This window comes from Narcine bancroftii, chromosome 3, assembly GCF_036971445.1.
Source record: "Narcine bancroftii isolate sNarBan1 chromosome 3, sNarBan1.hap1, whole genome shotgun sequence".
Classification (NCBI taxonomy): Eukaryota; Metazoa; Chordata; class Chondrichthyes; order Torpediniformes; family Narcinidae; genus Narcine; species Narcine bancroftii.
The window spans coordinates 42,345,339-42,359,796 of NC_091471.1; the positions used below are offsets into that span (position 1 = coordinate 42,345,339).

Here is a 14,458-nt window from a genome sequence, read left to right on the forward strand (position 1 = left end):
GCTGGGGTTACCAGGAATCACCGAGTGCTCCGCACCGGTATTGACCAAGGCCAAATATTGGCGATCATTACCCCACCCCAATGGATTGTTAATAGTATGTAGGGCCGTGGGTCCCCGTTTATCCATTGTATCTCAATGGAGGAGACACAGGAGCCCTGCCCACACCTTCATGCTTTAGTAGGGTTTGGGGGCTTCCAGGACCACATGCTACTATTATCCATAAGAGCCTTTTTAACCAATTGTAGTATCTCATCACGGGTAACTGGAGCAAGAGAAGCTGGCTCGATAGGAGCAGCAGTGGGAGATGAAGGCACAGCGGAGCCAGGAGGACTCAACAGCTGGGTATGTTCCCCTGCCTTCCTCTTATAAAGGGCATAAAGGACCGCGGTAGGTTTCACATCAATATCACTTTTAGGTACGCCTAACTTTAACAAGGTCAGAAAAAGGTCCTTTCTTGTTGGTTCGTTATTAGCAGCAGGCCCTCTCCTTTCATCCTGCTTGTCTGATTTAACGTGAGTGGATTTTACCTCCCAACTCTAATTCTCAAAACCCAGATAAGGTGTGCACCGCCTCAGACTCAGGGTGCCCAATTAGCGGACTAGTTACGGACAGAACCAGTCCCCGTACAGTGGGATGGGCAGAACGAACCAATCGGGTAGGCATTCTGGCTATGAACATCTTTTTGTCAGGGCTCCCCCCATGTACCCACAGCCTCAAACGCCATGCATACAAGGCAGAGGCCAGGGCCTGTTGATGAATTACTGCTATACCTTCCTCTGGGGTGCCCCAATTGTTCTGCAAATGTAAATCCCAATCTACTGGTGATGGGTATACTCGTAACAGGGCATTTCCTAGAGTGGCAAGTAAGTAATCCACCCCTCTCCTTCTACCACGTAGCTCAGTATTCAATGTTCCTAATCCCAACAATTCCTCAGGGGTTAAATACACATTACCCACTCCTTGTTCCCAAACACGCAGGAGCCAGGCCGCCAGAGTTTCTCCTGTCTTTTGCCTAAATCAATCTCAAATGGCGGCCAGCTCTTTTATAGAGAAGTCACGTATCGGTGACTGCTCCCGACCCCTGTTCCCACTGTGGCCCACAGGGCCCTCTGCCCAGTGGACGGGAGGAGGCCGAGGGCATCCCGTAGAGGGGGGGGCATTGAGCATAAGCAGGGGTTTGGGTACCTTCCCCTGGGTCTGCTTGGGAGGCTGGGGCATCTATCCCTTCAATCTATACCATTACATTATACCCCTTTCCATCTCCGTCTGTTTGGGAAGTCCGCTGCCTTACGGGGAGAGCATGAACAGCGGGTGGAGAAGGGAGTACGTCAGGCACATGCCGAAGGGTATCTGCATTATTACCATTGTCATCACCAGATATTCCCGTCCCAATCATCAATTACATCAGGATCGTCGCCATTCCTTATCTTGGCACGAATACGATATGGATCGGGTTCTATCCCTTGCCTTTCCTTATCTGCACAGAGCTGCTGCTGGAGTTTAATATTGTGGTAGATCATCTGGACATGCTTATTCTCCCATTTTTTGGCTCAGTCCTGACTGGTGCGAACAATCTCGCTCATAATGGAACAGCGTTGTAGTGTGGCTTCTATCTCCTCTAGTTGCTCTCTCTTGTGCTAGGACTCAACTTCTCGCAGAAATAATTCTGCTTCACACTGAACGGTGCAGCATAAGGCTGTGGCCAGCAGCCAAAAACCGTCTGTCAGCGTCCCCTTTTATCAGGAAATTTACTTTCTCGAAGGAGAGTGGCAACCCGCTCTCCCAGAGGCACACTTGATGGATCTAACCTCTCATCCCAACTAATGGGTGGTCCAAACAAAGACAGGGTATTGGCCAACATGCCAAACCCATCTTCTTTGGAAGTCCATCCCGGAATCAAGAACTGCTCAGGGCTCACCTCTTTCTTTCGGCGAAACATCTCGAGACCAATCGTGCTCACAGCGTCAATTGTCCTGGTAAACTTGTACCTCTCACTTTGTTCATTTTAGATTGGTCACAGTGTTTGAGCTACCGAAATAAAACAGAGACACACACCGAGAGCACTTCAGTTGATATAAATCATTATTACTAAATCTAAAGCTGATTTCAAACTACAATATACAAGCCCTTCCCAATTATACTTATCAACGCCTGGACTTGTCCCAACTGCTGAAGCGAGGCAATGACCACACACTTGTAGTAGGCTGTCGGGGCACCGGTAGCAGCTTCTCCACCTCCCCTGACCGGGATGTTGGTTGGACTCTAGAAGTTCTTCTTGCTGAGAGACGTTCCTGCCCCTCAGAGAGTCTCAAACTTCAGCAGTGGGACCATGGTTTATATTACCCAAAAATTGCTTACTCATAGCCCATCACCCTGAATAAATGATTTACTTATCTTCAAGGTCTCCTGACAGTCTGCGACCAACAAAAGATAACTGCATCTCTGGGCCTCATGATGCAAATTAGATTATGTCTACTGATTCATATGCATCTCTGGGCCCCACGGTGGAATTTAGATTATGTCTTCTGATTTACATTCTTGCATAAGCTGGTCTATATCCTCCATTCCAGGAATATATGGGTTTTCATTATTTTTCCTCGACATCTCAAAAATGGTTGATGAACAAGAAAGTCTTTAGATACTGGGGTCCAGTGTAGAGCATAAATGTATGGGCTCATGCCCAAAACGTTGACTGCCTTTGACCTTCTATTGATGTTGTGTGACATGCTGTTTCTCCAAGACTTTTGTATATTGGATTGGATTGGTAAGTGAACTGGCCCAGAATTCTTTGAACTGTGTTATGTGAGTGTCTCCCTCACTACACCCCATATTCACTCTCTGCTTCTATAAATCTCTACAACCATGTACTCACCCAAAGGTTTCACTCCTTTCAGCCCCCTCCACCACAATAAAATTTCACCTGCTCTATAGATAAGTGGTGGAATCTGGGTGAGTTGATAAGCATTCTCTTTTTTAAATACGTAACTAACCCACGTTCTAAGTTCATATTCATTGTCAGAGTACACATATAACATCACGTACAACTCTGAGATTCTTTATCCTCCAGGCCGGGCAGAATTTGCAATTACCGGTAACTGTAAATTGTACTCGAGAAGAAAGAAATGTTCACAAACTGAGCAAATATCAAAAAAGTAAATATTCTGTAATAATTAATAAGCAAAGTTATGAGTCCTTAAGTGAGTCTCTGAATGAGTCTGATGGTTAAGGGGTAGCAGCAATTTTTGAACCTGGAGGCACAAGTCCTGTTGGCAGCAGTGAGAACAGAGCACGTCCTGGGTAAGGTGGATCATAGATATTTGCTGCTGTTCTCCGTGCATTTTTTATCATTCACTTCACTTTTGACACCATGGTCTTAATCTTCATTATTTTTTTTTCCTTTCCTGAACAGTGCAAGTTCCAGGACCAGCAGAAAATTTTAAAGTTATCTCCACCTCACCGACCTCTGTTTTAGCCTCCTGGGAACCACCTGCTTATGCAAATAATCCAATCCAGGGCTACAGGTTGTTTTGGACAGAGGTTAATGGCAAAAAAGAACAGGTGAGCTAATTTGACAGCCGAATCTGTCATTTATTATTAACAAGTTTGCGTGTGCATCAACTCTACGAGGCACATTGTCAATTTCATCTTTTGTATATTTGGCATCTTAACAAGATTCAAATTCCCTGAACTGATGCTGAACTGGAGTGGGCTGGACTGCCATCTGCTTCTGCCAACATCTTAAACTGCTTAGCTGTAGGATATTGATTGAATCAGGAGGCGTGCTATCAAATGAATGCAAATGGGTATGCTTGATAATCAAGTGTACTCATGAGGCAGCTTTTCTAATTCCACAGTAAGTTTTGATACATAAGCTGTGCATGTTTTTGAATGAAATGTTTTTGAAAGTTTGGCATTGACTGTTAAAATCAAAATGCCAAGCATAATTCAAACAGTTGCGATATAACAACCCACTCTGCTCTTCTACATTAAAAAAAATACTTGCAGCCATCGAGTGCCTTTCACAGAATCAGTTTATCCCAAATGATGCACTACTTTTAAAGTGCTCTCACATTTGTTACATAGGAATTGGAGTTGGCAATATGTACACAGCAAACTTGCATAAAGAGGAAAGATAGAGCTGGCAATTTGTTTCATGTTGTTCAGTGACAGATGAATATTGGCATGAGGAATTTTTTCATTGAAATTCTAAGAGATCTTTCAGGCAAACATGGAAAACAGATTGGGCCTCATCACTAGTAGATAAACCATTGCAAATTTCTTTCCAAAATTCTTTCCATTGAAATCAATTCAATGGATTTCAGAGTTCAAGAGTGTGACATAGAGTCATGATTGAATAGTATGTTTTCTCCTACACACAAGCGACTATTTTAAAGCCATGCATCCCCAGCCATGCAGGTTGATTATTGATGCTCAAATCTTTGGAGTGGGTGGGAGCAACAGCCAAAGCAGACAATCTGTCCTTCTGAATTGAAAGTGATTGCCAGTACAAGACAGTTGTGGGTTGGGCCAAAATCTCAAGAGTGCTTGGACCTCTCTTTCTTGGGTTCAAGATTCAAGAAAAGTGCAGAGAACAAAACAAAGGACATTACATCACCTTTGTTGACCTCACCAAAGCCTTCGACACCGTGAGCAGGAAAGGGCTTTGGAAAATACTAGAGCGCATCGGATGCCCCCCAAAGTTCCTCAACTTGATTATCCAACTGCACGAAAACAAACAAGGTCGGGTCAGATACAGCAATGAGCTCTCTGAACCCTTCTCCATTAACAATGGCGTGAAGCAAGGCTGTGTTCTCGCACCAACCCTCTTTTCAATCTTCTTCAGCATGATGCTGAACCAAGCCATGAAAGACCTCAACAATGAAGACGCTGTTTACATCCGGTACCGCACGGATGGCAGTCTCTTCAATCTGAGGCGCCTGCAAGCTCACACCAAGACACAAGAGAAACTTGTCCATGAACTACTCTTTGCAGACGATGCCGCTTTAGTTGCCCATTCAGAGCCAGCTCTTCAGTGCTTGATGTCCTGTTTTGCGGAAGCTGCCAAAATGTTTGGCCTGGAAGTCAGCCTGAAGAAAACTGAGGTCCTCCATCAGCCAGCTCCCCACAATGACTACCAGCCCCCCCACATCTCCATCGGGCACACAAAACTCAAAACGGTCAACCAGTTTACCTATCTCAGCTGCACCATTTCATCAGATGCAAGGATCGACAACGAGATAGACAACAGACTCGCCAAGGCAAATAGCGCCTTTGGAAGACTACACAAAAGAGTTTGGAAAAACAACCAACTGAAAAACTTCACAAAGATTAGCATATACAGATCCGTTGTCATACCCACACTCCTGTTTGGCTCTGAATCATGGGTCCTCTACTGGCATCACCTATGGCTCCTAGAACGCTTCCACCAGCGTTGTCTCCGCTCCATCCTCAACATTCATTGGAGCGCTTTCATCCCTAACGTTGAAGTACTCGAGATGGCAGAGGTCGACAGCATCGAATCCACGCTGCTGAAGATCCAGCTGCGCTGGGTAGGTCACGTCTCCAGAATGGAGGACCATCACCTTCCCAAGATCGTGTTATATGGCGAGCTCTCCACTGGCCACCGTGACAGAGGTGCACCAAAGAAGAGGTACAAGGACTGCATAAAGAAATCTCTTGGTGCCTGTCACATTGACCACCGCCAGTGGGCTGATATCGCCTCAAACCGTGCATCTTGGCGCTTCACAGTTTGGCGGGCAGCAACCTCCTTTGAAGAAGACCGCAGAGCCCACCTCACTGACAAAAGGCAAAGGAGGAAAAACCCAACACCCAACCCCAACCAACCAATTTTCCCCTGCAACCATTGCAACCGTGTCTGCCTGTCCCGCATCGGACTTGTCAGCCATAAACGAGCCTGCAGCTGACGTGGACATTTACCCCCTCCATAAATCTTCGTCCGCGAAGCCAAACCAAAGAGTAATAAAGCAGTGAAATTGCTTTTGTCTGCTGTAAGGCAGACAGACTCGCCATTGGCAGAAATTGCCTGAAGCCCCCACTTACAGTCAGAAAAAGAGAAGCAAAATAGTTTCCCCCCCCCCCCAGCCAGAGTCACCGAGTGTCTGTAGCTTCGCCTCCAGTGCTTCCACAGCCTCCACAGCCACACAGATTATGGAAATCAATGGAAACCAGAGCTCCAGATCTGAACCTCTGACACGATCAGGAACCCTTCAGCACTCCCTTGCATCCAGGTTACTTGGTTCCCCTACAGCCAGTTTCAAGCCAGTCTCCAGCAGCCCGCAGCCTGTATGGATTCCTCACTTCAAGTCACCAGCTGCCCGCTGCACTCGTGGGTCTTTCAGTTGCAGGAGCCCCTCACTGGTCATTGTCCCGTGGGTCGTCTCCTCTGCTTCTCATTCTCGCAGAGGGGGGTGGGGAGGGGTGGTGATCTCCAAACTTTCTGGTGCTCTGCGCCAATCCTCATGGCTGGTGCTGATCTTGGGCGCAGACCCTGCGGTAACGGGATTTTAAATAAAACTACCGCCGGCTCCTTTAATGGGCCATTCAAAGCCTGTGCAGAGCTGCTGGCAGTTGGCTGGGTGGTTAGAACCCGCAGGAGTGCTATATCTCTGCTCCTCGCTCTCTGTGGGACTGCACCAGAGGCAGCACTGCCGTTATCGCAGCTCCAGCAGTGTCGCCAATTTACTAAGGAGTTTGTTGCCTTGATGTGAAAAACAGATGCTGAAAGTGAGCTCTTTTATCATTGATTAGGTCTAATGAGACCTGGAGTCATAGCTGAAACCTTGAAAATAAGCTGTTCTTCATTCTTAGCCTTCCACCTCAGTTTTTGATGACGCTATCATTTGACGTGATGCGCACAATTCTTTTCCCCAGAGCATAGGATGCTCAGAAGTGATCTTATAGAGGTTCATGGAATATTAGAGGCATCGATCCATGCCTCTCTAATAGTTTTAATATTAGAAATCATGGGTTTGAGGTAAGAATTCAAGAGAGATACCAGGAGGCAACTTTTTTACTCAGGTGATAATCCACATTTGGAATGAGCTGTGAAACAAAACTATGGAAACAGGTAAATTTTTGACATTCAAAAGATATTTGGGAAGGTATGTGGATAGGAAGGACTCAGGAGGATATGGACTAAATAGAATCAAATGGGACGAACCAACTGCCAAAATGTCAGCATGGAAGATTTGGGCCAAAGGGCCTGTTTCATGCTGTATGACTCTATATCTCTAACTAAAACAACACCCCCTTTGCTCCCATGTGTATGCTGCTACTCTGCACAGGTATGGATACATTTAGGACCAATATATATTTGCCATTATTTAAACTGCTTTCCCACTAGTTGCTGCCATTTAAAACCAGAAGCATGGTTTGAAGGCTTCTGCCCACTGCCATCCCTCAGACAAAAACCTGTCTTTTAAAATAGGTTGCAAAAAGGAATTATCAACAGGAAGACCATCTGCAGGGAAAGACAACCATGATTATTCCTGTCTGTATTGTTATGAGCCCAGAGGAGCAATGACTTAGCTAGAAGTGGGGATGAGGTCCTGAAACAGGATTATGTAGAATTAGGTAGGAAGTTAAAAAACAGGACCTCCAAGGTAGTAATCTCTGGATTGCTGCCCGTGCCACGAGCTAGTGAGGGTAGAAATAGGAGGATGTGGAGGATGAATGCGTGGCTAAAGAAATGGTGCAGGGGGCAAGGGATAAGCTTTCTGGATCATTGGGATCTCTTCTGGAAAAGGTCGGACCTGTACAAGAGGGACGGACTCCACTTGAACTGGAGGGGGACCAATGTGCTGGCAAGTAGATTTGCTAGAGCTGTGGGGGAAGGTTTAAACTAGTTTGGCAGAGGGGTGGGGAACAGAGGGTGAGAGCAGTGTCCAGGGAGCATGGCCACCTAGCCAGGAATAAAAAAGATAACAAAGGTAGGATGGAGATTAGGGTAGAAGGTAAAAAAGAGAATATATGTGAGGGTCATTCTCTGAGATGCATATATTTTAATGCAAGAAGCATAGTGAACAAGGTAGATGAGCTGAGAGCATGGATAGATACTTGGGGTCATGATATTGTGGCAATTAGTGAGACCTGGCTACAGGAGGGGCAGGACAGGCAACTTAATGTTCCGGGATACATTTGTTTTAGATGTGATAGATCAGGGGGTAAAAAAGGAGGAGGAGTTGCTCTGCTTGTTAGGCAGAACATTACTGCCGTGAGGTGGCAGGATGGTATGGAGGGATCGACCAGTGAGGCTGTTTGGGTGGAATTGAGGCATGGAGGAGGCAAGAGGGTGCTAATAGGGGTGTATTACAGACCACCAAATGGGCCAAGGGAATTAGAGGAACAAATTTGTAGAGAGATAACGTATATGTGTGAAAATCATAGGGTAGTGATCATGGGAGATTTTAACTTCCCACACATTGATTGGGATACCCATACGGTTAGAGGGCTGGATGGGCTGGAATTCGTTAAATGTGTTCAGGATTGTTTTCTAAATCAGTTAGTAGAAGAACCGACTTGGGATGGTGTAATACTGGATCTCCTGTTAGGGAATGAGCTAGGTCAGGTAGCGGACATTAATGTTGGAGAACCAATTGGGTCTAGTGATCATCTAGGGTAGTTTTAAGGAAGAGCAAGGAGAGGCCTAAAGTTGAGGTTCTGGATTGGAAAAGAGCAAATTTCGAAGGAATAAGAAGGGATTTGGGGAGTATTGAGTGGGACAGGATATTTTCAGGTAAGGATGTTAATGAAAAATGGAGGATATTCAAAAAAGAAATTTTGAGGGTACAGAGTAGTTATGTCCCAGTGTGGATCAAAGGAAAGGCTGGAAGTCATAGGGAGGCTTGGTTTTCCAGGAATATTGGAAATTTGGTTAGGAGAAAAAGGGAGGTGTACAAGAGGTATAAAGAGAAGGGAGCTGAGAAGTTGAAGAGGACTACAAGGAGTGTAGAAGGAATCTTAAGAAAGAAATTAGAAAGGCCAAAAAAAGGCATGAAGAGGCTTTGGCTGACATAGTAAAAATAAATCCAAAGGGTTTCTATAAGTACATTAAAAGTAAAAGATTAGTGAGAGATAAAATTGGACCCCTTGTAGATAGCGAGGGTAGGCTGAGTGAGAAGTCTGAGGAAATGGGGGAAATTTTGAATGATTTCTTAGCCTTGGTATTCACTAGGGAAAAAAATGTTGAATCAGTTGAGGTAAAGAAAAAAAGTGGGGAGGTCATGAAGCATATAAGGATAACCGAGGAGGTGGTGATGGCTGTGTTAAAAAAGATAAAGGTGGATAAATCTCCCGGACCGGACAAAATATTCCCTAGGACACTCAGTTAGTGGGGCCATTAACAGAGATATTTAGGATGTCACTGGCCACGGGGGTGGAACCAAAGGATTGGAGTGTGGCGCATGTGGTTCCTCTGTTCAAGAAAGGGTCCAAATGCAAACCTGGGAATTATAGGCCTGTAAGTCTGTCGTCTGTGATGGGCAAGTTGATGGAAAGTGTTCTGAGGGATGCTATTTACAAATTTTTGGATGTACAGGGATTGATAGGGAGTAATCAGCATGGTTTTGTCAGGGGTAGATCATGCTTGACAAACCTGATTGAGTTCTTCGAGGGGGTTACAAAAAAGGTTGATGAAGGGCAAGCTGTAGATGTTGTCTATTTGGACTTTAGTAAGGCTTTTGACAAAGTTCCCCACAGGAGGTTAGGAAAAAAGGTGGAGGCATTAGGTATAAATAAGGAGGTAGTGAAATGGATTCAGCTGTGGTTGGATGGAAGGTGTCAGAGAGTAGTGGTAGAAAATTGTTTGTCCAATTGGAGGCCGATGACTAGTGGAGTTCCTCATGGTTCGGTCCTGGGTCCACTATTATTTGTTATATATATTAACGATCTGGATGTAGGGGTAGAGAATTGGATAAGCAAGTTTGCGGATGACACAAAGATTGGTGGTGTTGTGGACAGTGAGGTAGATTACCGTAGATTAAAAGGTGATTTAGGAAGGCTGGAGGTGTGGGCTGAGAAATGGATGATGGAATTTAATACAGATAAATGTGAGGTGCTACATTTTGGAAAGGCAAATTTAAATAGGTCATATACATTGAATGGTAGACAATTGAGGAGTGCAGAGCAACAAAGGGATTTAGGAGTTATGGTAAATAGTACCCTCAAGGCTGATACTCAGGTAGATGGTGTGGTGAAGAAGGCATTTGGAATGTTGGCCTTCATAAATTGGAGTATTGAATTCAAGAGTAGGGAGGTTATGATGAAATTGTACAAGGCATTGGTGAGGCCAAATTTGGAGTACTGTGCACAGTTTTGGTCACCAAATTATAGGAAAGATATAAACAAAATAGAGAGAGTGCAGAGAAGGTTCACGAGAATGTTGACAGGATTTCAGGGTCTGAGTTACAGGGAAAGGTTGTGCAGACTGGGGCATTTTTCTCTGGAGCGTAGAAGATTGAGAGGGGACTTGATAGAGGTGTTTAAGATTTTAAAAGGGACAGACAGAGTAAATGTGGATAGGCTTTTTCAATTAAGAAAGGGGGAGATTCAAACTAGAGGACATGGTTTAAGATTGAAGGGGGAAAATTATAAGGGGAACATGAGGGGAAATTTCTTTACGCAGAGGGTGGTAGGGATGTGGAATGAGCTTCCGGCAGATGTGGTCGAGGCGGGATCATTGGTTACATTTAAGGAAAGACTGGATCGTTACATGGATAGGAGGGGACTAGAGGGGTATGGACCAGGTGCTGGTCAGTGGGACTAGGAGTGTGGGGATTTGCTACGGCATGGACTAGTAGGGCCGAACTAGCCTGTTCTGTGCTGTAAGTGGTTATATGGTTATATATGGTTAAAACCCAGCAGCAATAGATATTCACCAAGACAAATCATTACTTAAACAAATTGCTTTAATTATCTTTAGACATGAAAACAGGATCAAACTTTAACTTATCACTATTAACTTAACCCCCTTAATTCTAAGTGCACGTGTATGTAAATTCAGAAAAGTTCTTTGATTCACAGTCTAATCTCACTTCTTATTCCTCCAAGTTCACTGGTTGCAGGCTATTCTTATACAGTGCACAGAATTTAACTTTTATGAAGTTCACCAGGCTTTGGTGATTGAAAAGTAAATGGTTAACGCTCAGGAAAGTTCTTATCAGTTTTCAGAGAGAGATTTGTTCTTCCTGGATATAAAATTATCCCTTTTAATCAGTCACGTCAGTCTCTTGCCGAAGAAATTTGCCCCATCAGGGTTTTCCAGATGATAACCTCTTTCTTTCAGGTCTTCACAGAGTTCCTTTTTTGTTTTCCTTATATCAAGTGAAACATTAGGCAGCCAGTCCTCTCAGTGTGGAGGACCACAAGGGCTTTGAGTAGGCTCAATTAAGAACTCACAACCCATCTGCAAAATGAGGTTTCCACAGGCTTGCCAGCTTGTCCTGCTCCAGTCCCAGCTGTTGTTGAACTGTAAAACTGCAGAACTGAATTCTCTCTCAATCTGAGAAAAATCCTGTTTGACTCTCTCTGCTTGCCAAACCACATGACCCTCTTAGAACAGCAAGCTGTACTCCAGACAGGCTGCAGCTCCAAACCACTCCAATCTCTTTCATCTGTTGCTTTTCAAAACAACAATGCATTAGTGCAGTTTCTTGGGCACGTCCGAGAGCTTTTCCAAAGGCTCCCAGGAGCTGCCCTGTCTGGCTTGAGAAGAGTTCCAGTATTTTATATGAGATCTGTTTTGAACTATTTGTATGTGACCTACACTAAAAAACTTGCCCCAAATTATCTCGCAAAAACATATCTATATACAATACAAACACAACATAATCCGTCACAGTATCAATTGCCTTAGCACAAGTGTTTTCTACTTGGCTACAATTAAAAATAAACATAATTGGATGGCCTTTCTCCCTCTCTCTACACTACTCCATTACCTGTCATGAGCCCAGAGGATCCAAACCCAGCATCAAAGGATATTCATCAAGATAAATGGTTACTTAAACAAAAATTCCTTTTAATTATCTTTAAACATGAAAATAGAATCACACTTTAACTTAACTAACCTAACTTAACTCCTAATTTTAAGCGCACGTGTATGTAATATGTGTGCAAATTCAGAATAGTTATTTGATTCACAGTCCAATCACACTTCTCATTCCTCCAAGTTCATTGGTTGCAGGCAATTCTTATACTGTGCACAGAATTTAACATTTATAAAGTTCACCAGGCTTTGGTGCTTGAAAGGAAAATGGTTACCGCTCAGGAAGTTTCTTGTTGGTTTAGAGAGAGATTTGTTGTTCCAGGACATCCACAACTGATTCCTTTTTAATCAGCCACTGGAGTGTCTTGTTGACGAAATTTGCACCTTCAGGGTTCTCCAGTTGATAAGCTCTTTCTTTCAGGTCACCACAGAGTTCATTTTTGTTTCTCTTATTCCAAGTGAAACATTTGAAAGCCAGTCCTCTCCTCTTGCATGAAGCACAAGGGCTTTGACCAGTCCATCTTTCAAATGGGGCTTTCCACAAGCTTGCCAGCTTGTCCTGTTCCAGTTCCATCTTCTGCTGCTGGCTGTAACACTGTAGAAATGATCTCTCTCTGCATGTGTGTCTCTCTTTCTCTCCCCCACTCTCCCTCTCTCTGAGAGAAAGCCCGTTTTACTCACTCTGCTTGAAAAACCACATGATCCTCTTAGAACATCTCCAGACAATCTGTGGCTCCAACAAGATCTTACATCTGTTGCCTTTTGTAAACAACAATCCATTAGTGAAGTCTCTTGAGCACTCTCCAAAGCTCTTGCAAAAGCTGTGGCCCCGATATGTCTAGCATGGGGCAGAGCTCCAGTATTTCAAATAAGATCTGTTTTAAAGTATTTGCATGTGACCTACTCTAACAAACCTTTCCCAATTTATCTCCACAAAACATAGCTATATACTCTGTCACATACCAAAATGGCACACATTCAGGAAAACATCCCTGATTTTATTTTATTCAGGAATTTCCTTGAGACAACTCCTGCTCCATTGTAATTATTTTCCAGATGAGGAGTGGATTTTCCACTTACAGTACATACACAACCAAGATGTTCACCACATTGACTATAAAGAAACAGTATATTTTAACTGTAGACATAGAACATGGTAACAGGCTTTACTAGCCCATGAGCCCATGCTGCCCAATTAAGCTTTAATACCAGAACGTTTTGAAGGATAGGAGAAGACTGAAGCGCCTGAAGGGAACCTATGCAGAAAATGCAGATACATAGAGAAGCTACAAACTCCTTACAATCAGCAGTGGATTCGAACCCGAGCCTGCTGGTGCTGTAACAGCGTTGCCCCAAGTGCAATGCTAACTGAGCTGCTACAGCAGGAGAACCTTGGGGAAAGTGAAAATCTACCAAACAAGGTGCAAAATTCATATCAACACAAAATGTGATGAGCCAGAAGTAAGCAAAAATTGTCAATTAACTAGAAATTCAATACGTATTAAAACTTCACAGGGTTAACTAAATTATACAAACTAATTGATTTTTAATCATTCATATTCATTGAGTGTCAATTTTTCTTCATCTTACATTGCATATCTTTTTGTCGTTAGAGTCCAAGCAGTACACACAACAGCAGGTATAGTTGTATCTCTCTGACCTCAGCTCCCCCTGCTTAAGGCCTCCAGTAAGATATATGAAGATTACTTGTCTGGACCCAAGTAGCACACCTTAATCAAAAGCCATGGTTAAATCTGGGAGTGTTCTTTCCAGTTTCACAAGGATTCCTTGCTATTTCCTCCCATTTATCATTTTATTTATCACTTTATTGATGTCACAACATTCCCCCCTTGTCCATTTCTCCTGCGCTTTCCGTTCTTTCATTACAACACCAGAATCTGTTTCAGTGGTCAGTTCCAAACAGTAGATTTCATCTTCCCAATTTTCAACTCATGCCCACTGGGAGAGCTATTGTTTCCACTAGTTTGAGCTGGGAATTTAAAATTAAAATGTCCTCTGATCTCCTCTTTAGGGAAGCTATGTATGTCACTGCCCACTTGAATGACGCACTTTCCGTTCCCATTCATGTTAAGTTTAGGACATTTCATTTTAGCTGTTATTACAGTTCCAAACATATAAGGCAATTCCACTGGCATATTGGACAGATGAATAAGCATATCTGTAAAGGTTGATGTGGGATAAAATGGAAAGTGAGGACAAGCAACTGAAATTTAAGTAGGATGCATATCAAAACTAAAAGGATAGTTTTCCCATTACATTCTCTATTAGTAGCTGCTATTTGGAGGCAGATGGTAAAACTCCTTCAGGTCCATTGCTGTATAATTAGGAAACATTACAATTTGCCTTGATAAAATTATGCACAGTCAGTCTCACCAGCTCTAGTAGCAATTTAACCAAATTGCTAGAAATTCACACCTCTGTTGAGATGGATCGCAG

General features: G+C 43.7%; 1 protein-coding gene across 1 annotated transcript in view; it reads left to right on the forward strand.

Annotated features, from left to right (window-relative positions):
- The window catches only part of dcc (DCC netrin 1 receptor), a 718,171-nt gene that overhangs the window by 421,200 nt on the left and 282,513 nt on the right, over positions 1-14,458 (forward strand). Inside the window, exon 10 of the mRNA XM_069923064.1 lies at positions 3,410-3,558. Within this exon, the coding sequence (XP_069779165.1) occupies positions 3,410-3,558 (149 nt within the window). The remainder of the gene's footprint in view (positions 1-3,409; positions 3,559-14,458) is intronic.